Source organism: Puma concolor, chromosome D1 (genome assembly GCF_028749965.1).
Source record: "Puma concolor isolate L17-30 chromosome D1, mPumCon1.1.hap2, whole genome shotgun sequence".
Classification (NCBI taxonomy): domain Eukaryota; kingdom Metazoa; phylum Chordata; class Mammalia; order Carnivora; family Felidae; genus Puma; species Puma concolor.
In genome coordinates, this window is record NC_141676.1 from 55,262,935 (window position 1) to 55,290,109 (window position 27,175).

At 38.0% G+C, this 27,175-nt stretch overlaps 2 protein-coding genes across 2 annotated transcripts; both read left to right on the top strand.

The window, feature by feature from the left end:
• Positions 1 to 7,333: 7,333 nt before the first annotated feature.
• OR51G1 (olfactory receptor family 51 subfamily G member 1) lies at positions 7,334 to 8,293 on the top strand. Its single transcript, XM_025928797.1, has one exon. The coding sequence runs from the start codon at positions 7,334 to 7,336 to the stop codon at positions 8,291 to 8,293; it is 960 nt and encodes a 319-aa protein (XP_025784582.1).
• A 7,907-nt stretch (positions 8,294 to 16,200) lies between these two features.
• On the top strand, positions 16,201 to 17,142 carry LOC112864914 (olfactory receptor 51G2). The gene has a single exon (XM_025927923.1). It carries the CDS (start codon positions 16,201 to 16,203, stop codon positions 17,140 to 17,142), a length of 942 nt encoding a protein of 313 aa, XP_025783708.1.
• Positions 17,143 to 27,175: the final 10,033 nt, after the last annotated feature.

Genomic DNA, 27,175 nt, shown 5'->3' on the forward strand with positions numbered 1-27,175 from the left:
AGCCATGGGCACTGAGGGCTGTAGCACAACAAAGCACAAGTTAGACATTCTTTATTAATTATAAGAAATGGAAGCTCATATTTTTCCAGTGTGAAGATAGGCATCACAAAGTGAAGGCTTCAACAGTGTCTATTAATAAGAGGAGGGATAATAACATGGATTTGAGAGGTATTAAATTCTCATGGGTTACTGTACAGCAATGTCACACTCTGCACTCTCGAAACAATCTCAGGTTGTTTCTGTCCTCCTCAATACACTAAAACAAAAGGAAGATGAAGCTACAAAATGCCAGTAGGGATGGGGGACTTTACAGTCACCATGATTATTTCCACATGTTCCTGGAGGAATGAAAGCCGAACTCTGGGCCTCCTAAAACAATGGTACCCAACTGGGAACAATTTAGCTACCAGGAGACATTTGGCAATATCTGGAAACAATTTTGGTTTTTGTAACCTGGGAGGGAGGTATGTTATCAACATCAACTGGGTAAAGGCTAGGGATGCTGCCAGAGCATCTTACATGACACACCCTGCATGCACAGTACACTCTACAAAAAATAACCATCCAGCCCAAATATCATAATTAGAGCCCTAGTCTAAATGTAATTGTCAAACTAAATAGTAATCCCATGGTTATCCAGATTGCCTTGAGTTAGGCTATAGCTGGGGATAATCTGATGTCGGGGAAGTCCCTCAGAAAGGCACTCAGTGGAAGACTGATAGAAACCTTCTGGGAAAGTAAAAGAATTCACTAATAAGGTATTAACAATACTTAATCACAAGTGAAAAACAGCAAAGACATATGGAATGTATATAAATCTGATCACAATAGTTTAAACAGGATTTAGAAAATATGTATTACAGATTACCAACAAATGGCTTAGCCTACATTTATTAAAAATAAAAAAGAAAGAGAGAAAAGAAAAAATTTACAAATCATTAGGAAAAGACAAATAATCCAATAGAAAATGGACAAACAGAGTAGAAGACCTTGGAGGCCACATTCAAATTTAACAGCTATACACATCAACTCTTGTTCTTGGTTCAGTTGCTAGCATATCCTGGAACAAGTCAGCTAGGTGTTCTAGAATCCCAAATCTTGAAAAAGATCGGCCATCAATATCATATGTTAATTTTCTGCTAACTTAAAATCATACTCCTGTATTCATATATGTTTATTGGGCATTTCTATTTTCTCACTTTGAAGCATCTGTTCAATCTTTTGTCCATTTTGTTTCTGCCCTTATACAAATATCTGATAAGTGATTAATATCCAAAATATGTAAAGAACTCATACAATTCAATAACAAAAAAAAAACCTGATTCAAAAAATGGGCAAAGGAACTGAATAAACATTTTTCCAAGAAGACATACAAATAGCCAACTAGTACATGAAAAGATGTTCAATATCATTAATCATCAGGGGATTGGAAGTCAAAACTGCAAGTCAAAATTGCAAATCATACTTGTTAGAATGACTGTCATCAAAAAGCCAAGAGATAACAAGTGCTGGTGAGGATACAGAGAAAAGGGATCACCTGTGCACTATTGGTGGCTTTGTAAATTGGTGAAACCACTATGAATAATAGTATAGAAGTCCCTCAAAATATTAAAAATATAACTAACATCTTACTTCTGAGTACATAGCCAAAGGAAATAAAAGCAAGATATAAAAGAGACATCTATTCTTCTGTTTGTTGCATTATGCACAATAGCCAAGATATAGAAAAAGCCTAAACATCCATCAATGGATGAATGGATACAGATGTGCTACATACACATACATGAATTAGTTATTCAGCTAGGGGAAATAAGGACAGTGTGTGACTTGTAACAACATGAATGGTTTTGGGGGACATTATGCCAAGTGAAATAAGTCAGAGGGAAAAAGACAAATACTGTGTGATATAACTTATTTATAGAATCCAAACTGAACTTATAGAAACAGAGTAGAATGGTGATTACCAGGGAATAAGGAGTCAGGGAAATGGGAAGATGTTGGTTAAAGGGTACAAACTTACAGTTTGAAGAGGAATAATTTCTAGGATCTAATACACACAGTATTGTGATGATAATTGACAATAATGTATTATAACCTGACTGTTCTTAAGACACTAGATCCTAAATGTTCTCACCACAAAATGGCAACAGTAATTGTATGACATGATAAAAGTATTAGCTAATGCCTCAGTAGTGACCCTTTTGCAACATGTAAGTGTATCAAATCAGTGTATCATATACCTTAAACTTACCCAATGTTGTATGTCAATTATATCTCTGTAAAGCTTAAGAATATAAATACAAAACACAAAGTTGAAAAAAAAATATTTTCTGTTTAAAGCATCTGAATAGTGATTTAAAATGAACATAATTTAGCTTATGCTAATGAAATCAACACTGTAACAGCTATCCTGTCCCTTTTCACAATGACTGAAAAATGTGTAATAAAAAGGGAATACACTTATTTTGAATAGACAATTATTTAATCTTTTTGAAAAATCATGAGAATGTACCATGAAATCTGCCTTCAGTATCTATGTATGGTAAATTATCACCATCACATACAATGTTCTTAAGAGAATTCACCTACTTTAGAAGTAGATATTAGTATCTTTTTTCTTCTGGTTGTTATGGGATCAATTCTATCAAGTTAGCCACTATAGTGATGTCACACATTTGCAAAGATTTTGCTCAAGTTATGAATTCATTATCAAATTTCCTAAGAAGCACTAACAGAGAACTTAAAAAGTATGAACTTTAATTTTTGAAGGATCTTTGCTGCCAGTGGGCTTATTAAAAATTAGTTTATCAAACAATGAAATAAGTTATATGATTACAAGAAGTGATAAACACTAAACATTCATCAGTCTTTATTCCTTGAACATTTTCTTTTCTGGATCACTTAACCAAAGTATTTCCTATTGATCCCAGGCTGCTGGCAGCCTCATGACTTCATTTATTCCACAGGCTTTCGCACAAGGAGTGACACAAGTGGTTGGCTCCAATAAAAAGCATCTGGAAGTGGTGAGGCACCTAGGTGGCTCAACTGGTTGAACATTTGACTTTGGTGCAAGTCATGATCTCGTGCTTTGTGAGTTCAAGCCCTGCATTGTGCTCTGTGTTGACAGCTCAGAACCTGGAGCCTGCTTTGGATTCTGTGTCTCCCTCTCTCTCTGCCCCTCCACTGTTCACACTCTATGTCTCTCTTTCTCTCAAAAATAAATAAACATTAAATTTTTTTAAATAAAAAAATAATTTTAAAAAAAGCCTCTGTTAGGGGGATCATTGTCAAGTACCATTGTCTAAACCTGCAAGGAGCCAACTGTGTCTATGGGCTTGCATGCCAGTAACGACCCTGCCTACTGTCTTTGCAGCTTTACTAACATTACTTTGGGAATGGTCAAGAAAAGAGAGATGGGTCATCTTTCAGATTTATAAATGAGTTAAAGTAGGATCACTGTGGTCACTGCCCATGTATTGCACAGGCTATTAGATGAATGTGCAGCAGAAACTTGGAGTTTGAAGTGGAGGTCCACCAACCCATCCCAGCTTGTTTTTCCAAACTGGTTGGGAAACCAAATCAATAAGTGTAAATTAGGCCCATTCTTGGCAAACTAGAATCACAGTTACCCTACTAATTATTTTAATAATTGTGTTTACTGAGTATCCATTAAGTATCAGCTGTTCTGTTCAGGTATTTGTTCCTTCTAATTGTTTAAATCTATGCTGGAAAATCTCCTGATATACATATTTGTAGTTAAAATGGGCTAATGAACTATTTTAAGGTATTAAGCTGGTATTTGGAGTACAAGTTTCTGAATTATGTCCCAAACCACACGTGTACAGTGGAGAATACACAGGAAATGGCCAGTAGTAATTAAGAAACACATAGTTTATGACTAAAGGCCAAGGTGGACCTTTTCTTCTCCCTAAACTCAAACCAAATTACACTGGCAGATGATTCTAAAACATGCCTGATAGTACTACAGTCTGAGTAAAAAAAAAAAAAAAAAAAAAAAAGAGGGAAATTTTCCATTTTTAGAACATAAGGAAATGATTTTTCTGGGACATTAATTTTTCCTAGGTTACATGGTCACATGGTCAGAAATTATCAGAGATTGGAATCAGTTTTATCTTTTTATCCGAATCAAAACACTCTTTTTTGTAATACTGTACTCCAAGCCTAGCTATATCTTGCTTATCTCATTTCAGAAAATGAAATCTAGAACTAGAAGCACCCTAACATCTTGAAGCTATCCCTTGCCCACATAAAGGACTGGGATTTCTTAGCCTCTCATGGCTTCCGTTCTCAGCTAAACATCTTGAGAACTCTTTGGGAAATTCTCAGTCTCAGCAGAAGTCCCTGAGCTTCTCCCCTAGGGAGAAGCTTCTGGACTCTTCAAAAAAGCCTCTGTGTTTTAAGCAGAGAGTATTCTCGTAGCTGTTAGCACTCACCCTGAGTTCTGCCTGGTGTCTCCAGCCGTTGGTACGCTCCAGTGTATATTGCCAGAAGATCTGCAGATGGTCACCAACACAAATGCTAAACATCCTGAACAGCTTGTGTACAATTATATGAGGAATTAGAGGGAGTGAGAATGCCATTGAAATTGCTGTTCAGCCCATCTCTGCTGTTCTCTGCCATAGACCCTAGGATGACATCTCTGTAATGCTAATAAATTAGAGTTGAAGGGAGGGTCAAGGATGTATGCATAGTCTAGTGGAGGAACCAGCTGACACTTCTCCCATCCATTAATCTGGAGGTGAGTGACTTGGAGAAGAAAATATAGTCACTGCACTAAAAATTCTGTTTAATCCCATCTCATCTGTTTTTTCCAACCGTTCACTTAGGCATTCATTCAGCAAACTTTATTAAGTTCCAAATCTGTACCAGGATTCGAAGTCTGTAGTCAGTCTTACAGCAATTCCATTTCTCTAGTGCTAGTTAGGGCTTTCATAATTTTTTTCCCTCCCATACCTGGCACACTTGCCTCTTACCCGTACCCAAAATATAATATGCAAGTAATATATCTGGAAGGCAAGATAATAGCAGCGTGGTTTATGACAGATGCAACTTCTCACTAAGCAGCAGAATGATCCTTCCCTGCCTGGAGATACGGGAGTGAAATAAATCACCTCTAAACGTTTCTTCTCTGTCACAAACTCTGAAATGGCTGGACGAAAATGGATGGAAACCAGCTTCACTGTGAGTCTGCCGGCTAAAAAGCTGCACATATATTTAAACTCTTGTTTGAGTCTCCCCTTAAATGATGGAAAATTTTCCCTTTTTTATCATTCCTTTTTAAAAACTATATTGCCATTTTCTGTCTTTTTAAATTTTTGAAAAATGTTTATTTATTTTCGAGAGAGAGACAGAGCGTGAGCAGGGGACAGGCAGAAAAAGAGGGAGACATAGAAACCGAAGCAGGCTCCAGGCTCTGAGCTGTCAGCACAGAGCCTGACACAGGGCTCGAACCCACGAACCGTGAAATCATGACCTGAGCCAAAGTCTGGCACTTAACCAACTGAGCCACCCAGGCACCCTGTCATTTTCTGCCTTGATATCAGAGTGAGAGTGCCTTGTCCTCATGTGTCACCCACAGCATGCTCTGCAAATGCTGTGATATTCCCTTTTCCTTCACAGCTCGTTACTTTCTGTCTCCACTTCTTTCCTCCATTCACATTACTTCCCCACTTTTCCTTCAGAATCAAAAAATAAGAGGGGTTTTATTATCACATTAATTATTGCATCATGATCTTACCATTACTTGCTTTGATTTGAAGCATGAATAGTGAAAGCTGGGTAAGAACTTTTCTTCTTTCTTTATTTTCGCCCCTCCAATATCCCTCCATCTTACTGAGAAAAAAAATAACAAAAGCCTTTTGAAAGAGGACCCTGAACTCCCCATCTCCCCTCCTTAAAATATCCTGACATCTTCACTCATTCTGTAGATTTTGTCTTAGAGGAAAACTACAAATTATATACACTTTTTACTTATTCCTTCCCACCTACTGATAATTTAAGCCCTTATAATTTTTCTCCAAACTATTGAAATATTTTCTAAAAAAAAAAAAGAAAGAAAGAAAACAAAAGACAACTGAAGATGACCTCGCTATCACAAGTGCAATGCCTTTATAGAAACCCTCATCCTACTTTATCTCTTTTTTGTAGCCACAGTGGTGAGATGACTTTAGTATTATAATACACTACTATTTTCTTCCTGTTTCCCTCAGTCTCCATTCTCTGTCTCTTTTAGCTGTTTTAAGCTTTTATATACATAGAATCCATTATTGTGCGGCTTGAAATAAATGTAACTGAATAAAAGTTCTGAAGAAAGATGTTAAATAGAGCCCAGTTCAGGTATTACAGAGACAGATCTATACCTGTGTGGCATATTGATCCAAACCCCAAAGGCATAGCTTACTCGGAAAGCCTGAAGATTTAGTTTCCTCATTGTAAGCTAAAGATTAGAGGTTTTTCTTGACCATTTTAGGTTTCTCTTCATCATTTCTGTTTCATATCTGATGCCTACCTCCTCTGCATCCTCATCTCTACACCTGGCCCCAGCTTAACTGCCCTGATGTTGGAAACTTACATCTCTTTTCATCCTCTCAGAACTAAGCCCTAATGTACCCTTTTCTAGAATTATTTGCTTTCTGAAGATCCTGCTTCTTCTCAAACATTTTTCAGTTCCAAATTTCAGATTCGCACAGCACAATTTGCATCCTTGGTCACCAAAGACTTTTATGTAGATTCAGGAAAGGCATCACTCTGGTCACAAGTTACAAGTTCAAGGATTTCAACAAGCATTTGGTCAGTGCTTGTCTGCATTCCCTTGTAAGCTAGGCATTGTGGAATAAAGCACAATCCCCAGGCAAATTCAAAATACATTTGAAGGCATATGATATGCACTTGATCCTAGTACACAATTATGCAAAATGGTGTATAGTGCCAATTCCTCATAGATATGATGCAGATTCTGAACGCTTTAGTGATTAAATTAAAGATATTTTTCATGGAGTAACATATGAAAAGGTCCCATCTGAAGTGACCTCGTTAACCCACTGAGAGTCCAGCACTGACAGATATACCACCATACAGCTGAATCATATAGCATTCATAGACTATAGAAATCCCTGTAAAAATCCCCATCCTAGATCTTCCAGAAAAGCCTTATAGATCAAATCTCTCAATTCTTTCTTTTCTTTCTCATTTCATCTGCAGAACTTCCTGTCTCACTGGTCCTAGGATGCTCAGGTGAGTGAGAATTCAGTTCTGTCACTCTCCAGGAATCCCGTTCTAGATTGCAGGTTGGTGAATCCAAGACCATAAAGCCATGACAATATCTTATAATGGCAGCCTCCAAAAAGCCACTTTCTTCCTAACAGGCTTCCAAGGTCTGGAAGCTCTCCATGGCTGGATCTCTATTCCCTTCTGCTCCATCTACTTGACAGTTATTGTAGGAAACCTTACCATCCTCCACATCATCCATACCGATGTCACCCTCCATGAACCCATGTACTATTTCTTGGCCATGCTGGCCCTGACAGACTTGGGCCTTTGCCTATCTACACTGCCCACTGTGTTGGGCATCTTCTGGTTTGATGTCAGAGAGATTACCATCCCCGCCTGCTTCACTCAGCTCTTCTTCATCCATACCTTGTCACTGGTAGAGTCTTCAGTTCTACTGTCCATGTCCATTGACCGCTATGTGGCCATTTGCAATCCATTGCGTTACTCCATGGTCTTGACACCTGCACGTATCATCAAGATGGGGCTGAGCTCAATTCTTAGAAGTGCCCTGCTCATCCTGCCCCTGCCATTCCTCCTTAAACGCTTCCAGTACTGCCGCTCCCATGTGCTGGCCCATGCCTATTGTCTGCACCTAGAGATCATGAAGTTGGCCTGCTCTAGCATCATTGTCAATCACATCTATGGGCTCTTTGTTGTGGCCTGCACTGTTGGTGTGGATTCACTGCTCATCTTCCTCTCCTATGCCCTCATCCTCCGCACTGTGCTAAGCATTGCCTCCCGCCAGGAGCGACTTCAGGCCCTCAACACCTGCGTCTCTCATATCTGTGCTGTGTTACTCTTCTACATCCCCATGATTGGCTTGTCTCTTGTGCACCGCTTTGGTGAACATCTGCCCCGTATTGTACACCTCCTCATGTCTTATGTGTATCTGCTGGTCCCACCTCTCATGAACCCCATTGTCTACAGTATGAAAACCAAGCAAATCCGTATCCGCATTGCTAAGAAGCTTGAGATTGTAAAATCCCTTAAGTGTTTTCGATAGGATTAGGTTAGGATGAAGAGAGGGAGCTTTGGGGCATGAAGCCTATTGATATTTTTGGTGTTCAGGGAATCCATAGCAGATTACCTCCTTAAGCAGCTTCTAGAAACTTTCTGGTGATTCTAGCTGGTACCCCAGCTGACTCTCCAGAAAGCCAACAGTAACCCCCATAGGCATTCTTAGAAAATGTCATCAGTCTTCCAGCAAGTAGTTCTCCACCAATCAGCCTCATCCTAATTGTGGACCAGCTTTGGCCCAGAACAACTTAGTGAACTTTGTCATTCAGTGAGCTTCACTCACATGTTGGTGGACAACATCCAAATGCCAGCCTTGGGAAAGATTCTTCTCTTGAAATCTTGTTTCCTTCTTAGAGACTCTCCCTCAGCCCTAGAGTATCCTCTATGGTTCTTTCTTTCTTACTCTTAGTTGATTCCCTGTTACTATAATCTCTTGTTAATAAATGTTTATATTAAACTTTTCTGTTAAATTATTCTGTGGTTTCTTTCTTCTGACTGGACCCTAACTAACACACCACTCAGAGTAAGTTCTTTGTTTTATCATACCTACCCCACATTTTGGTCTAGTACCTTAAAGGAACCAGTTAGCATCTAGAAACTGTGACTTGCCAAGTGAGTCCTATTTCTGTATGAAAGTCACACTCTCTGGGTTTCAGATTCATCACTTCCATCCCTCAGCCAGTTGAAGTTGAAGATTTTCTGCAAAGTCTTCCAGAGGCTTCACGCCGCCCTTGGACTAGCATCTATTGAAGAATTCTTACAAAACTAAGTTTCAGAAGGCAGCAGGAGAGCAACTTAAAACTGAAGTTGATTAAAAAAAAGTAATAACATCTCGTGTTGATACCTGGGTGTGTGTCCAAAATTCTGTGAAAGGACATAGGACGGTTGAGGATCTGGGAGCATTCTCTAATACGTATACATTTTAATTTCAAAGTAAGTAAAACACCTGTATTTCCTCCCTACCTCCAATCTTACTGATTTCTTACAGAAATCTTACAGATAATCTTACTGATTATCTGGGAAATATGATAAAAAATAATAGTGACAATTGTGGCAATAACACCCAATAATTATTGAACATTTACTATATACTATAGAATGTTTAAAAGCACTTACATGCAATATCCAATTTGACTTTCCTTTGGAAATTAAGATGACAGAGTCAAATTTTTAAAATAAGATTTTTTTAAATTTTAAAAACTTACTGTAGGAAGGTATTCTCCAGGTAGCAGCTAGCTGACTGTTATATGCTGATTATTTGATTATTGATACATCAAAATTATGAGCTTTTTTTAATGCAGAACTATGACCTAGGATCCATCCCAAGAATTGCCTTCTGTTTATTTGTGAAGAATGGCCTCCCAAACACTTCAATAGGGTAGAAAAGACTGCAGTAGGAGTGAAAAAGGTATGCCTACTTCAGGAATGTTAATTGAAAAGCATCCTTATAAGACACATTTTTAAATGGTCATGATGTTTATGTACTTACTACAATACTGAATATCAATCATTTTGTTGAAATTTTAATTTCTCAAACTATTTTCATTTAGTGCTATATTACCATTCAAGATAGCAAGTTCTCATATAATTCTTTTAGATAGGAAGTTCAATGAGGTAAGTTACTATAACCAACATCACGTGTAATAAACGGAAAGCCCCAAACCACATTAAGGTCTGTTGGATCTCAAAACATAAACTTTTGGCATTGTGCTGTTGAGACTTTTTGAACTCTAGTTTTCCCACATATACTAACACTTTAGATTAATGCCTCAGTGGCGACAAAGGTAAAAAAAAAGTAGATCTAAAACAGCATGGGATATTCCTGGGAAATATACATTTTAGGTGTTAGGTGAATATGGATGGGCATCAAATTTACTCACACAACTAGGGTGTGCAGGGGGAAAGATGTTACTTATTTTATTTCTAATCATCTTTCTTATTCATAAATATCTACCAACTAATTATCACAGGAAAAATGCAATAAAAATATTTTAAAACCATACTTAAAAGAAAAACACTAATTTTTGCATCAGTTTGTCTAAATACAATCCAATAATATTCTTTTAAGGTCCTTTCAGTTTCTCCTAGCTGGTGTCTCCTCAAGGCAGCATCTTTACGTACAAGTTATTCCCTTCATTCTGCCCCTACCTTGTTTCTTTTCCTATTCTTTTCTGTGATAGGAGATATGAGTTTTTATTTCTTTTGTCTCTCCCCATATCATGTCCTGTTTTTCCCCTCACAGAGCTGAATAGTTAAGATGTAAATCATGTAGGATATCTTCCCTGTAATAAACTGTTCAAAGATTAATTCCTCTCTCTCTCTCTCTCTCTCTCTCTCTCTGTCTCTCTCTCTCTCTCTCTCTCACCCTCTCTCTCTTCCTCCCTCCCTCCCTCTGTTTCTCTTCACAAAATCTGAGATTCAGACCTATTTTCTTCCAAAACATATCTAACACTATCTCTCTCTTCTCAGTGCTTGGACTCAGAGATGGTAAATAAATATTGCTTGTGTATTTTTGTGGGGGAGTGTGTGAGGAGGTATTATTTATGTTATAAAACATTTGTTAAATAAGTGAAAAAGTGGGTGATAGGATGCATGGATAAACAGATGCTATTGGCTGAATTGTGCACCCTCCCCCAATTTATACTGAAGTCCTAACCCCCAGTTCCTCAGAATGTGACTGTATTTGGAGGTAAAGGCCTTTAGGAGATAGTGAAGTTAAAACAAGGCATTTAAGGTTTGCCCTAACCCAATATGACTCATGTCCTTATAAGAAGAGCAAGAGACATCAAGGATACTCATGCACAGAGGAGAGGCCATATGAGGACACACAGAAGATGGCCATCTGCAAGCCAAGGAGAGAGGCCTCAGAAGAAACCGAACCTGTCAACACTTTGATTTTGGGCTCTGCTGGCCTCCAGAACTGTGAAAAAATAAATTTCTATTGTTAAAGCCACCCAGTCTGTGGCATTTTGTATTAGTGGCGCCAGAAAATTAATATAAAAGGTAACTGTGTTTTGAAATGGATTCCAGGTTAAAAGTGATACATTTTTTTTTATTATAGAGGGAATAAAATATTCTGGAATCAGAGCTGAAAACAAATCATAAAGACAAGGATATATAAGAATTCTTAGACCTTTGTGGTTGCGACTAATGTCAGTTTCTGATTCTGCACTACAGGGATGAGGCCCAGAAATCTGCATTTTAATAAGCATTACAGGTGGTTCTGATCCTGATTATCGGGGGACTCTGATTTGAGAAATACTGCTACATAACACTCGGATGTGTCTACAATGTGTTTGACCAAAGATTAATGGAATGAAACCACAAGAGGAAGCCCAGCACATTCCAAGGGGGCCCATCAGGCCAATGAATTGGAATAAACCTTTTATGGTTGGTGTGGGGATCTGAGACATTCCTTAATATTTATACCTTTGTATTCTCAAAGTAGAGTCAATAAGCTGGATACTAATTACATGGGTAATGAAAACACTGAAATGGCCCTCCTTTCCTCTTTCTAAAATATCTTTCCCATCAGCTTTTAAAGTCCAAAATGGATAATTAATTCTTCAGATCCCTGTATTGACATATGAAACTCCTTGGTTTACCTATGCTTTTCAGGGGCTCATGTTGCCCAAAAGGTACAAAAATGAATTCCTTTCTGAAGGTAGCTCCTTAACGTCTAGAAACAAAGGGCTGAATTCTGTGTCTGTGTGGATCAGAGACAGGAAGAGGAGATGGAGTACAGACAAGGGTCCCTGAGTATAGACAGGAGTCAGCAGCATATAGGGTTACTTGGGGCACCAAGAATCAACATTATCACCATATTTCCAGGAATGTGGTGTTCCTTTCTTCCCCTTTAGTGATGGGAGAAGAATTGAATTAAAAATGCCCTTTTAATGTTATATATACCCACCATATACACTGTCACTTCTGATATGCATAACTATATGGTTATGATACATCATATATAAAACATTATCAACAACACCCACTCTGGTTTCCTAAAGTTGTGGAGCTGTTCAAAATATTTCACGATATCTTCAAAAAGTAGCTACAGTGTGTAACATCTCCTGGGATTCCCATTTAGATATCTCACAAAACTATTCCCTTCTTTTCTTTCCCTTATCCCCAGAGTATGAGATAATGAGGTCCAGAAAACCAGTCCTCCTAGGGAATTGATGAAAGATTCTTGAAATGGTCTCAATGGGGACCTCAGGAAGTTTCATAAAAATCAAGGAATTCAACATCCATCCTTCAGTCTCTCCATACCCTCCAGAGTCTCTGGTTTTAACTTTCCTTCTCCCCTGTCACAAGAACTGAAGTCTCTGCACCTAGCCTTGATAGGTAAGTCAGGTGTCTGGTGCTCAGTTGTGAAGCCAAGAAGAGGTCCTAGAAGGCTCAGTCTGAGCTCTGGAGAGGGAGAGGAGAGAAGGGACTTTGAAGCACAAGAAAGGCTGTAGAAGATGCCTGCAGAAGGTGGTGACCATTGCAGTCAGATCTCACTAACTTCATGAGATCCCACGTCTAGTTTTAGCACTAGCTTAGTAGGGAGACAGCAGCTTTCTCACACCCATTCACTTCATTGACTTCTAGCCCAGAGAGTTGCCTCATATGTGGCAACATAAGAGTATTACTGAGACCCACAGAGACAGACAAGTTAGGCAAGCAAAACCAAGATGCAAGAATGAGATTAGCTATAAGTTCAGTCTCTACTCCTTAGCCTCAGACACAAGGTTAGCAGAATCAGGAGTTAATTCCAAGAAGCAGAGACAGAGGGGTAGGAAGTCAAGTGATCCTCTGAAAGAAAAGCTTGTCTGTGACATGAAAGGACATTTTCCTGAGCAACCACAGAGTCTGAGTGATAGAATTAGAAGCAGCCATTGAACTTGTGCAAGTACCTCTAGGAAGTGTTCTCCAAGAACAATTGTGAGCAAGCCATTTAAGTTTACCACTCCCCTCTACACTTGAACTGGTCAAGAACAATGAAATCCTCACCAAATCTGAAAATGGATACTCTGAAGACCTTTAAATAAGAACCCCTTAGAAGAGTTACCTTACTAAGATCTCTCTGGCCAACAGGCTAAAGGTGGTCCTTCCCAGGCAGATATCTCTTGGCTTCACTATTCTGGATTTTCTTTTATATCCAAGTCCTTTCCTTCAACTTATTCTCATAACTCTCTCTCTCTCTCTCTCTCTCTCTCTCTCTCTCTCTGTCTCTCTGTCTCTCTCTCTCTGATTCTTACTCTGCCCTACTCCCTTTAAAATGTGAGGCACAAACTCTGAAGAGAGTCTATCTTGAGGTAAAAGAAGGTGGGGAAAAAAGACTTTTGATATTTCCCTCTATTTTTGTCATTCAATCTTCACTCATTTCAGGCTGTCTCAGCTTAAAAAAACTACCCAGCTATATTAAACTAAATGCTTCCAAACTTTCAGAATGCTCCTTGGAGCTCCAGAGATTTCAGTTTGAATTCCAGCTGTCACTGATTGATAGTATGATTTTATGCACATCATCAAATTCTGTAAGCTTCTCTCCTCATTTGCAAATCGAGGTAATAATATTAACTTGCAGGGTTTTTCTAAGATCTAAATGCTATTTCTTTTGCAGTGCTCCTAGTACAGTGCCTGGAAAATAATAGATGTTCATCATGTATTATAAATTAACTTTTATATTATTAAGTAATATATATTCTTTCTTCACTACCCTACTTCGTTTTCATGTCAAAACATATTCTGCCTTAAGTTTTATGCATTATATCGTTAATCACCAGGTAGCTTGCCTGTCCCCGACAGGTAAGTTTATCACAGCTCTTCTGAATTCATTTTGATGAATGATGTGGTGACCACTGATCATGGCTGAAGTAGAACCTGAGGAACAACACACAAGAGCCAATCTGACCTTCAGGTGGACAGTGAGTTAATGACACTGGCTATTAATGTCACTGGTGTTTGGAGTGAGAGAGGGTGTGTATTTCTCCAGTCACTTTATTAGTTTAGCTAAAGAATCAGTACTTTTCTGAAGGTCTATTAAGCCTTTGATATTATGCTAGCTGCTTCTAGCTGACAATGAATAGTCCTGTATGTGGGGAGAAAGTATAATGTTTGTTGAGAGCCTGGAATCTAGAGAATAACTGGATATTAGTTCAAACCTCATTTTGGCCATTTACTGTATCTTTGATCTTAGATATATTAACTGTCTCTAATCCTCTATTTCTTCATTTATAATATGGTACTATTAATAGAACTTTTTTCACAGGATTAAAAAAAATTGTAGTGTTTATTTATTTTTGAAAGAGAGAGAAAGAAAGCACGAGTCAGGGAGGGGCAGAAGAGAGGGAGACACAGAATCCAAAGCAGGCAGTCAGTACAGAGCCTGACACAGGGCTCGAACTCACACTCTGAGATCATGACCTGAGCCAAAGTTGGACACTTAACTGACTGAGCCACCCAGGAGCCCCAATTCATAGGATTTTCTTTAAGTGATAAAATATGCACTGAGTTACTAACAGCTAACTAAATAAATTTAGCTCTTAACCATGCATAAAACAATTTCTGAGTGCCTACTGTATACCATAGCCATTATAAGCACTGTCTTTACAGAAGTAAGCAAAGCCAAGCCTCTGCCATTTTTGAGCTCACATTCTAGTGGAATTATTAAGTGGGAGTGGGCAGATCACTGCTTTGAAAGTCAGGAGTCTTAAATTGGCATAAGACTTCTGCCCAGTGACTGTCCTCTCATGAACCTTCATTTTTTAATCTAAGGAAGAATAAATCCTACTGGCATATTGCATTCTATTCTGTGGACTCTCACGGACTCTGCCTTGCAATTGTGGATGTGGCCATGGTTGATGGTGCTTCAGCCTTTTCTCTCACCTAGGTTGATAGAAGTTGAACTCTAGATCTCCAGGGAATGCAGGTTACTGATTCACAGGAGAATCAGAGCTTTGATATGGCACTTCAGCAATCAAGAATAACTTTACAGACAGCCATTCATTCACTCCCCAGTCCTTACTGGAATTCTGTGAGCTGAGTAGCACATGTGAGCTATCTGGATCAAACTAGGCTTCCACGACTGGAAGACCAGAGGAGAAGGTGAGTGAAGGATTAATCTGTGTCTAAGGTTAGAAATTATATGTGGCTGCTGAAGATAATCAAGAGGGAAGAAAGGAAAGAAAGAAAGAAAGAAAGAAAGAAAGAAAGAAAGAAAGAGAAAAAGAAAAGAGAAAGAAAGGCAAAAAATGAAAGAATGAACAAAAGAACAAAAGAAAGAAAGAAAGAAGGAAGGAGGAAGGAAAGAAGAAGAAAGAGATTGGAAAAAAGGAAGAGAGAAAGAGAGAGAAGGAGGAGGGAAGGGAGGTAGGGAGGAGAGAGGGAGAAAGGAAGGAAGAATGGACAATGACAAAGGAATAGCAAAGGAAGTAAGGTAAGAGAAAGGAAAGACAGAGAAGTTGAAAGAAAGGTTAGAACATTAGTGAGAGTTCTGGCAGAAAAGAGGCAGGTGAGGAGTGTTTAATTAAAGATCTCCTCAAAAGAGGTAGGCAAAATTAGTATAACCAACAGGAATACTGTAGATGCTCAGACCTCTCATCCTGAAGGAGAAAGGAGAAAAGAATTCAAAGAAAAACATTTTTTCTAAAACAATGTGGAAAGAAGGCTAGAGACCAGAAGGAAGTGACCTCTGGAGGAGATGTACACTTCTAGGTCTACTTGATTCTCATGTTTTTTTGTTTTGTTTTGTTTTGTTTGTTTTGTTTTGTTTGTTAGTTTTTGTTGTTGTTGTGTTGGTTTGGTTTGGTTTGGTTTCTAATTTCTTCCCAGGTTCGACCTCTAGCTTTTTTTCTGAATTCATTTCAGGAATTTGGAAGGAATCCAATTTTCCTCTTCCCTCCACACACAATGTCTTTGGGACCCTTGGAAAGCAGCAGCAACATTTCCTCCACCTTTCTGCTGAGTGGCATTCCTGGGCTGGAGCACATGCACATCTGGATCTCCATCCCATTGTGCTTCATTTACCTGGTTTCCATCCTGGGCAACTGTACTATCCTTTTTATCATTAAAACAGAGCCCTCACTCCATGAGCCTATGTACCTCTTCCTGTCCATGCTGGCTGTCACTGACCTGGGTCTGTCTCTTTGCACCCTCCCTACAGTGCTAGGCATCTTTTGGATTGGGGCGCGAGATATTGGTCACGATGCCTGTTTTGCCCAGCTCTTTTTCATTCACTGTTTGTCCTTCCTAGAGTCCTCTGTGCTGCTGTCTATGGCCTTTGACCGCTTTGTGGCCATTTGTCGCCCCTTGCACTATGCTTCCATTCTCACCAACACAGTCATTGGCAGGATTGGCCTGGTTTCCCTGGGTCGCAGTGTAGCACTCATTTTCCCATTGCCTTTTATGCTCAAAAGATTCTCCTATTGTGGCTCTGCACTTCTCTCACATTCCTATTGTCTCCATCAAGAAGTAATGAAATTGGCCTGTGCAGACATCAAAGCCAACAGCATCTATGGCATGTTTGTCATTGTTTCAACAGTGGGTGTAGACTCACTGCTCATTCTCTTCTCCTATGCCCTGATCCTGCGTACTGTGCTGTCTATTGCATCCAGGGCTGAGAGATTCAAAGCTCTCAACACCTGTGTTTCCCATATATGTGCTGTGCTCCTCTTCTACACTCCCATGATTGGTTTGTCCATCATCCACCGGTTTGGGAACAAGGCACCTCATCTTGTCCAAGTGATCATGGGCTTTGTGTACCTTCTAGCCCCTCCCCTGATGAACCCCATAGTCTATAGTGTGAAGACCAAACAGATCCGAGATCGTGTGGCCCATGTCTTTTGTTGTTAGCTGGGTCTAGTCTTAGAGGTACTATTTCCTTCAGTATACCCTTATTCCTCTAGCCTTTATAATATCTAATGTGTATGAAGTGGAGAAAACAATTATTTATTTACTCAACAAATACACACAGAAATGATCAAGAAGTCACAGCTCTTACAGAACTATCATTCTGGTGGGGGGAAAACACAATGCAGTATGACATGGCAGATTGTATTTTACAAAAATGGCCACAGAGGTATTTCTAATCCTACATTCTCTTCCAGAAATTTGTCATTCCCCCATCAAGAGAGACAGTCTGTTTTTTTTCTTCCCCTCGTAACAGGGTAGGACTTTGTAACAGGTTCAATGAATTGAATGTTGTGGAAGTGATCTTGCAAGACTCTCGAGGCTAGGTCATAAAAGATTATATGTTTTTCATTGGTATATACTTCCCCAAACTCATTTTTTCTCCCTCTTTTTTTCCCTGTTTATATATCCACCCCTATCTCACTCAATGCTTGCTTTTTGAACACAGCCACCATACTGAGAAGCTGAGACCACATGGAGAAGCAACGTACAGATGTCCCAGACCAAGCTAAAGTCTAAGCCTTAGCTGGAAATTTATCAACTACTAGTGAGTGAAAAAATCTTCATATTATTCCAACCCCCATTTTTCCTGCATTTCCAGGTGATATCCAATAAAATAATCAATCGAACCCAGCCCACACTGCAGATCTGCAAGCTAAATAACTGTTTGTTTATTTGTTTGTTTGTTTATTAAGACACTAAATTTGGGGGTGGTTTATTATACAGCCATATGTTAACTGTGTTGCTCAAAGTAAAAAAGAAGTTAATATAGAAGCAAAAAGAGAAATATCTTCTTCCAGGTGGGACAACAGAGTGTCAAGAAAGATTTCCTTGAGTTGATACAGTAGCCAGCCTGACAGGATATATAAGAGTTAGGCAGTCAAACCGGAAAATTATGGTCTAATCTGAAGGAATGGTATGTGCAAAGCTGAGGCAGAGGTGAGAGAGAGAACAATATATCCAGAGAAATATCTGAAGTTGTTTTTGTTGTCATTGTTCCTAGCAAGTCAGGAAAAAGTAGAGAAAATTAGGGTGGAAGCAGGGGAAGTGATAAGTAGAAAAAAATTGAGGGATTGAAGATATTGGAAGTGTCAGTGAACCAAAAAGAGATAATTCCTTATACCCTCTTATCTGTCCATTACAATTTTCCACCACATTGACCTAGAAAAAAAATTATCTTTTAAGACCTAAATGTGAGACCTGAAACCATAAAAATCCTAGAAGAGAGCACAGGCAGTAATTTCTCTGACATCAACCATAGCAACGTTTTTCTAGATATGTCTCCTGAGGCAAAAGAAATAAAAACAAAAATAAACTATTGGGACTATATCAAAATAAAAAGATTGTGCACAGCAGAGAAAGCAATCAACAAAACTAAAAGACACCCTATGGAATGGGAGAAGATATTTGCAAATGACACATATGATAAAGGGTTAGTATCCAAAATATATAAAGAACTGATACAAATCAACAGCCAAAACCCAAATAATCTAGTTAAAAATGGGCAGAAGACATGAATAGACATTTCTCTAAAGAAGACATACAGATGGCCACAGACACATGAAAAGATGCTCAACATCAGGGAAATACAAATCAAAATTATAACAATATATCATCTCACACCTGTTGGAATATTTAAAATAAAAAACACAAGGTGGCTCCTGGGTGGCTTAGTTGGTTGGTCACCCAACTCCCAATTTTAGTTTAGGTCATGATCCCAAGGTCATGGGATCAAGCTCCACATTGGGCTCTGCACTGAGCATGGAGCCTTCTTGGGATTCTCTCTCTCTCCCTTTACCACTCTCCCTTGTTCTCACTCTCTCTAAAATAAAAATAATAATAATAAATGAATAAAAAACACCAATAACTATAAGTGCTGGCAAGGTTGTGAAGAAATAAGAACTCTCTTACACTGCTGGTGGGAATTCAAACTGGTGTAGCCACTTTGTAAAAGAGTATTGAGGTTCCTCAAAAAGTTAAAAGTAAACTACCCTATGATCCAGTAATCACACTACTAGGTATTTACCCAAAAAAGACAAAAGCACTAATTCAAAGGGATACATGCACCCCTGTGTTTATAGCAGCATTATTTACAATAGTCATATTATGGAAACAGCCCAAGTGCCCATCAATAGACAAATGGATAAAGATGTGGTATACATATATATACATATACAATGGAATATTATTCAGCCATAAAAAAGAATGAAATCCTGTCATTTGCAACAACATGAATGGAGCTAGAGTGTATAATGCTAAGCAAAATAGGACAGTAAGAGAAAGACAAATTCCATATGATTTCATTCACAGGCAGAATTTAAGAAATAAAACAAAAGAACAAAGGGGAAAAAAAGAAGAGAGACAAACCGAGAAACAGACTCTTAATTACAGAGAACAAATACGGTTACCAGAGGGAAGGTGGTTGGGGGGCAGTGGGTGAAACAGGTGAAGAGGATTAAGAGGACAGTTATCATGATGAGCACTGAGTAATGTATTGAATTGCTGAATCACTATATTGTACACTTGAAACTAATACAACACTCTATGTCAACTATATTGGCATTAAAATTAAAAACTTAATTAAAATTATCTTTTGAGTAATGTATGTCAATATAGTATTATTAATTTTGCCTTTGAGGTATCTGTGAGGAAAGCAGCCAGGTTAAAATGCTGCTAAGGAAGGTTTTGAGCATCTGGAGGAAAGATTGAGGGGGTCATGTTTCTGCACAGTGCAGGGTCAAGAAGGGGAGTGGCAAAGGGCCAAAGACAAAACCTCTACTACAAGGTTTATGTGGAGTCAGTTCTCATTTGAGGTTGGACTTATCTGAGGCTATCTGGCATATCTGACATTTAACTCTTGACAGGTTATGCCTTCTCCCACCAGTGCCTCATTCTGTCTGACATGAGAAAGCTGTTTCTTCAGTGATAAGGTATATGTGAACTTTGGGTGTTACATGTGGAAGATCCAAAGGTACTTATGCAAAACAAATAGAATAAAATAGAGGACGTGTGTGAGTGTCTTGGGTGCTGCGTACACGCAAAACTTCAGGAAAACCATACAGCCACAGCAAATTCCAAAGCATGCATACAGCTCTACAGCTGGAATCTATATCTATGCTGTGTACTTGCAATTTTAGTCCTCATATAGGAGTCATGTTTTCTTATATCTTATAGCAAATTTAAACGTTTTTGTGATACATTAGAAAGTATACTACACCTGGAGTCAGGTTTAGAAAGTTCTACGTTCTGTGTGACTTAGGAAAATTATTTTCCTTATATGACCTCAATTTTCAATTAAAATGAATCTAACAATAACAATGCCTAACCCAAAAGGATCTCTACACAATTTAAATATATGATATATATGAAAGTTTCAAATAAAATTATTAGCATGTTTTTCAGCTCACAATAAACTTTAGTTACTTTCATTCTTTTTTTTTTAATTTTTTAATGTTTATTTTTGAGAGAGAGACAGTGTGAGCCAGGGAGGGGCAGAGAGAGAGGGAGACATAGAATCCAAAGACTCCAGGCTCTGAGCTGCCAGCACAGAGCCTGATGCAGGGTTCAAAGCCTCGAACCATGAGATCATGACCTGAGCCGAACACAGAGTAAAATATATCATGGAAAATTTGTTATAAGGAAAAGAGGGATCCCTGGAATGGCCCTGAAGGGATGGAGAACCGTGGATAATTTTCCAGAGGGGCTGACTTAGCTGTCTTAAAGAACAAGCAGAAGTTAGATGGGCCAAAATTGTGTGGGTGGAGGAGTATTCCCCCATTCCATAAATAACATTGAATGTGCTATTTCCAGGCATAGTTTCCACTTTAGGAAGCTAGTAGACAAAACAACAAAAGACTATGCTTTTAACTTACATTTTGGTGGGAGAAACAGACAATAGAAAAGTAAGTGATTAATTATTTAAGACAGTGCTAAATGTCCAGGTAGTCTGTAGGCAGGGAAGACCTTTATAATAAGGAATTTTCCAAAAAAATTAAAGGAAGGGGATTATATTTTATATTTATATAAATGTGGACTTATTTCTAGAGCATGTATTATAAGTCCTGAAGGATGAATGGGGCAATAGCTGAAACATCAGCAATGTTCTGGTCTCAAGACTGTCAAACCCAATAGCATTATGAGATGCAGAGCCCCGTGATCTCCCAGAGGACAGTTAAAATACAGCACCTGCTGTAACTCCCTGACATTCCTTAAAACCACACACACTCCCTTTATGCCTTCACGTAAAACCAGATGTATGTTTGGTTAATGTCTAAGACCCTTTGTGCTCCCTCTCATGCTTTGAGGCTCTTTGATGTTTATACCTAATAAAACATAATATAAAGACTATTTGCAGACCCCAGCTGCTGCTGTTCTCTCACAGAGGCAGGCTGCATGTCCACTCAGTCTGGTGTCTGAGAACCTTTTCTTCAGTGCACGGCCACACATAAAATTTATTAAAATGTTTATATTTATATTTAAATACAAAAAGGCAGAGAATTATAAAGGGTCTACGATGGAAATAAATTAGAGTATTCTAAGAATAGCAAAAAGACCAGTGTGCCTAGAGCTATGTGAGCAAGAAACTACACTAGCTGTTGGAATTAGCAAGTAATTGATATTAAAGACAGAAGAGAGGACAGCTAAACAAAGCTGATATTTCAAAGTCACTGTCAGAAGAAGTTCTCCTTGATATAGGAAGTAAAAACATAACTGACCAGCCATGACCATGAGAAGAGGTTAGCAATGGTCTGAGGAATGTGGATCAAGCACTTTGTATCCAAGATCATAACTGCTAAACTCTGCAGTGAATCTAACCCAGACCTGGTAGGAACAGGGAGGAGAAGAATTGCACCTTCCTTTGAAAATCCTGAGGCCCAAACTTCTCTGATAAAGAGGCAGTAATTGTAGCAGGCCATGGGGCTGCCATCAAGCATGGATGACAGCCTTTATGCATCAAGTGTAGAACCCTCATTCATTCATTCATTCATTATTTAATACTTAATGATTGACTTTTTTGAAAGTTACTGGGAATAAATTGTTGAACAAGGCATATCTTCCACCTTAAAGGAGTTTATAGTCTGGTGGAGATACCTGAAATAGTTTAGGATGATCTACAAATTAAGTCCTGAAGTTCAGGTTGAAGTTATCCAGTTGGAAATGAGGAAAAACAGCTTACTACATAAAGCGAGTATTTTGTGAAAAAGCCAAGAGATGACAAAAAGTGTGATTTGTTGAGAAACTATAAATAATTCCTTTGGAGATCTATTCAAGTGATAGAGTGGGAGGAGGAGGCTATCTTGAGATGCAGGCTGGAATACACAGGGATCAGAACTTAAAGACTGCAGGTTTACTAGTTCATGCACCCAATATCCCCTGAGCAGCTACTCTATACCAGACTGTGAACAGAACAGACAAAAACACTGCCCTCTAGAGTCTTAGATTTTAATAGGTGTGGGCAAACAATAAACATGAGAAATAAATAAAAGACATAGTATGTTAGATGGTGAAAAGTGCTGTGGAGAAAAATTAAAGTAGGAAAGGGGTAAAGGCTATATTCAGAAAGGCTGTCACTGTTGACTGTATTTGATGGTCAAGAAAAGCCTCACTGAGAAGTGATATTTCAAGAATGTGAGGAAGTAGCACATGAACATCTTTGGGAAAAGGATTCAAATTATAAAGAAGAGCATGTAAAAAATGCTGCAGTAAACACAGAGGTACATATATCTTTCTGAATTAGTCTTCTCATTTTATTTGGGCAAATACCCAGTAGTGGAATTATTGAATCATATGGTATTTCTATTTCTAATTTTTTGAGGAAACTCCATACTATTTTCCACAGTAGTCAAGATATAGATGCAACCCAAGCATTCATCAATAAGTGAATGGATAAAGAAGATGTGGTAAATATTTGAATATTATTCAGTCACAAAAAAGAGTAAGTTGTGTCATTTGCGATGACATGGATGAACCTAGAGAGTATTATGCTAAATGAAATGAGTCAGACAGAGAAAGACAAATACCAGATGATTTCATTTATATGTGGAATCTAAAAAACAAAACAAGTGAGTAAACAGATAAAAAGCAGAATCAGACCTATAAATACAGAAAACAAACTAACAATTGCCAGAGGAGACAGGGTAGAGTGATGGGCAAAAAGGATGGAGGGAAGTGGGAGATACAAGCTTTCAATTACAGAATAAATAAATAACAGGGTAAGAGTACAGCATAAGGAATATAGTCAATGATATTATAATAGCATTGTATGGTGAGAGATGGTAGCTACACTTGTGGTGAGTGCAGCACAGCATATAAACTTGTTGGATCACTATGTTGTACACCTGAAATTAACATTGTGTGTTGGGGCACCTGGGTGGCTCAGTCGCTTAAGCATCCAACTTCGGTTCAGGTCATGATCTCACCGTTTGTGAGTTTGAGCCCCATGTCGGGCTCTGTGGTGACAGCTCAGAGCCTGCAGCCTGCTTGGAATTCCGTGTGTGTCTCTCTCTCTATCCCTCCCCTGCTCATGCTCTGTCTCCCCCTCTCTCAAAAATAAATAAACATTAAATTAAAAAAAAAACTTAAAAAAACACATTGTGTGTCAACTATCGTCAAATTTCTTTTTTTAATTGGCAAAAAAAAAAAAGGCTCAGAGAGCAAGACTGGACAGTAGGAGAAGAGTTAGAAGAGACACACTAACTCAGGTAGGAGATAATATTACTAGACGTAAGGTAGTACCAATAGAGATGGAGACATGTGGACAAATTTGGAACATATTTAGAGGTACAGTTGATAGGATGTTTTCAGTTTTGGATATAGAACACTGTGAGAAAGGAGACGCCTAGAAATCTAATTTGGAGCAATGGCATAGAGAGTTAGGGAAAACTATACAATGGGTATCAACTTTCTTGGCAAATATTATGTACACAAGACAGTATTAACTATAGTCACCATGGCATATACTAGATCTCTAGAGAGTACAAAGTTTCAGTTATATGGGATGAATAAGCTCTGGAGAACTAATGCTACTCTTCTCACTAAATTATTTCAGTTTTGTTTTATTCTTTTATTTTTAAAACATGTGTTATTTATGTTAATACGCAATGGGCTTATTATTGTTATTTTATTTTATTTTATTTTATTTTTTTAAAAAATTTTAATGTTTTTTTTGAGAAAGAGGGAGACAGAGCACAAGTGGGAGAGGGGCAGAGAGAGAGGGAGACACAGAATCTGAAGCAGGCTCCAGGCTCTGAGCTGTCAGCACAGAGCATGATGTGGGGCTCGAACTCACTAACCACGAGATTATGACTTGAGCCGAAGTTGCACACTTAACCAACAGCCACCCAGGTGCCCCTTATTATTGTTATTTTAATGAATTAATACATAAGTAATATGACCAGTTTTAATCTCTAATATGGTAAATATCAATAGAAACAATGCCCCATAAATAAATGATCTGTGGGGTTCTCAATAATTGTTAAAGAGTTTAAAGGAATCTTAAGGCCAAAATATTTCAGAATTGCTCTAACAGATGTTTCTTTTATTATGATATAAAAATAATGAAGTAATAAAAGAATACAATCTCCTCTATATCTTATTAACAAAAGTCACTTCTTGGTATTTTGAAGTTTTCCAGAAAGGGGTAGATGTTTTCCTGGAAATTCACATATATATTATAGAAGTTTTATTAAGCACTAATTTCAGACACCAAGAATGACCATGTACATTATTTCATTCTGTGATGTCTTTTTCATAACACATATGGAATGTGTACTTTCTATCCATCTGGTATTGTTTTATAAAAGGCATAGACCCTCTTCATTTTCTTATATGTTGATAGTATGGATTTGACAGTGAGACCTCCTAGGCAAAGAGAAAAACAAATGCAGAAACTCAAAGATACCAGACTCCCCACTCTAATAGAATTGAAACTGAACTTTTATCTCTATTTCTTGACATATTTACTTAGATAAATGCAATAGCTTAATGTCTGTTCTTCTTGTCTCTCTCTCTCTTCCTGCTACTGTTTTTTAAATGCAAATCTGCTTACCATTCTGCTTATAACCTCAACAACTTCTGTTATTAGAAAAATTAATACTATTTTATGATGCCTATGTATTTTGCCTTTACTTATTTACCAGACACTGTACATTATATTTTCCTCCCTCTGTATTCCACTAAAGAAATGGATGTAGGGATGAAGAATATAGCATATTTGTAGAACTGAGATAAGTCCCAGATAGTGGTAGCAGAAAGAATAAAAAGTGTGGCAGAAGACTAGACTGTGAGTTAGGCATAGAGTTAGCTGAGAAGGTATACACAGGCCAAAACAAAGAATAGAAATTGTATCTTTAGAGTAAAGGGAAACCAATGAAGAATTTACCCAGGGAAGTAACATAATCATATTTGCATTTTAAGATACTCAGCAGGGCTAGGATATAAAGAATGCATTAGGGAAGGGTTGATAAAGGAAAAGCAAGTAAGAAGTGTTGCAGAAGTCCAAGTAAGAAATAATCAAGCACCACAGTACAACTGGCAAGAAGAGTGAATAGTATCATGAGATATATAGAAGAAAGAAATTTCATGACTTGGAATTTTCATGATTTGGTATTTATTGTATGTGTGATTTTAACAATAGTCAGGAAGGAATGAAGATCACTTCCTGGTTTGACTTCTGAAGAATCAAGTGTATGAGAGTTCTATTTAATGAGATAAAGAATACTTTGTAAGGAATAGGCTTAAAGGGAGGAATTAATTAATTGCATTTTGAAGATATTGAGCTCCAGTTGCCTATGTAACACAGAGAGTGTATAGTGGTTAAGAACTCAAGCTCAGGAATAGGTCAGCCTGAGATGAATCCAGATTATATTCAGACTACTAGCTATGTATCCAGAAAAGTTTTTGTTGTTGTTTTTTTTACCCCTATAAGCTCCTACTTTCTCATCTTTCGAACAGGGATAAATAATACCTCCTAATGGGTTAATAGAGGAATAAATGTAATAAGGTACTACATATTATGTAAGGCATTTGGTACAATATATGGCACTTAGTAAATGGTTAATAATTGTGAAGTATTATTATTATCATTATTCTCATTAAAAAGTGTAGTCAATTAGGCATTTGGAGCTTGGAAAAGAAGTCCATGGTGTGGAAATAAATTCATGACCTGGAATCATATTTTAAACGTATAGTAGGGCAAGACTACTCCTTCACCTATCTCTCTCAAAGAAAACTTAGAATTGGAGTCATAAACTCAAATCCCTGTGGAGGCCATTCAGTAAAGTCAAGGAGTGAAGAAAAATAGTGGAACATGAATAGCAAGTGGTAGGGTATGATCTGTGGCAAACCATATCTTAGTTCAATTTTTGAACAATCCACAGTTACATGAATGAAATAAACCATTATTCTACAAGCTCTGTCCTATTGATGACCACTTTGCACATCTGGCCTATCAGTATCCCCAAACAGCCAATTTCTTTCAATTTGTTCTTTTTCCTTTTTATCCTGGAAGACATAGCATAAAAAGTTTTAGAACAAAGGAAGTGGCTCCAAAGAGACTGGAGCCCAGTCCTCATGTCTGCAATTTTAGTAATCACTCAATTTCTCCAGAAAGAAATTCAGGCTTCCCAACACCTTGACTTTAGGTCAGTAAAATTCATATCAGACCTCTAACCTGTAGAATTGTAAGATAATAAATTTGCGTTGTTGTAAGCCATTAGGTTTATGATGATTGTTATGCAGCAATAAAAAACTAATACAGCATCCTGACATACAACATACCATAAGCAAAGGATTAGGTGTAAGTAACAGTGTGAGATCTATATTACATTGTTAGAGTGCAAGCCAGAGAATTAACAGAAAAAGTAGTAGATAAAAGCAGGTATTGAATAATGGAAAACCTTTGTGCAAATATGGAGCCTCACCACTACCTTGTAACTTATTGGACATCTCTTGAAGGATTTTAAGTGTGGTGACATTT

Bases quoted from the DNA above. Each gene is read 5' to 3' on its own strand.
- LOC112864914 (XM_025927923.1), top strand. From the start codon at position 16,201: ATGTCTTTGGGACCCTTGGAAAGCAGCAGCAACATTTCCTCCACCTTT.
- OR51G1 (XM_025928797.1), top strand. From the start codon at position 7,334: ATGACAATATCTTATAATGGCAGCCTCCAAAAAGCCACTTTCTTCCTA.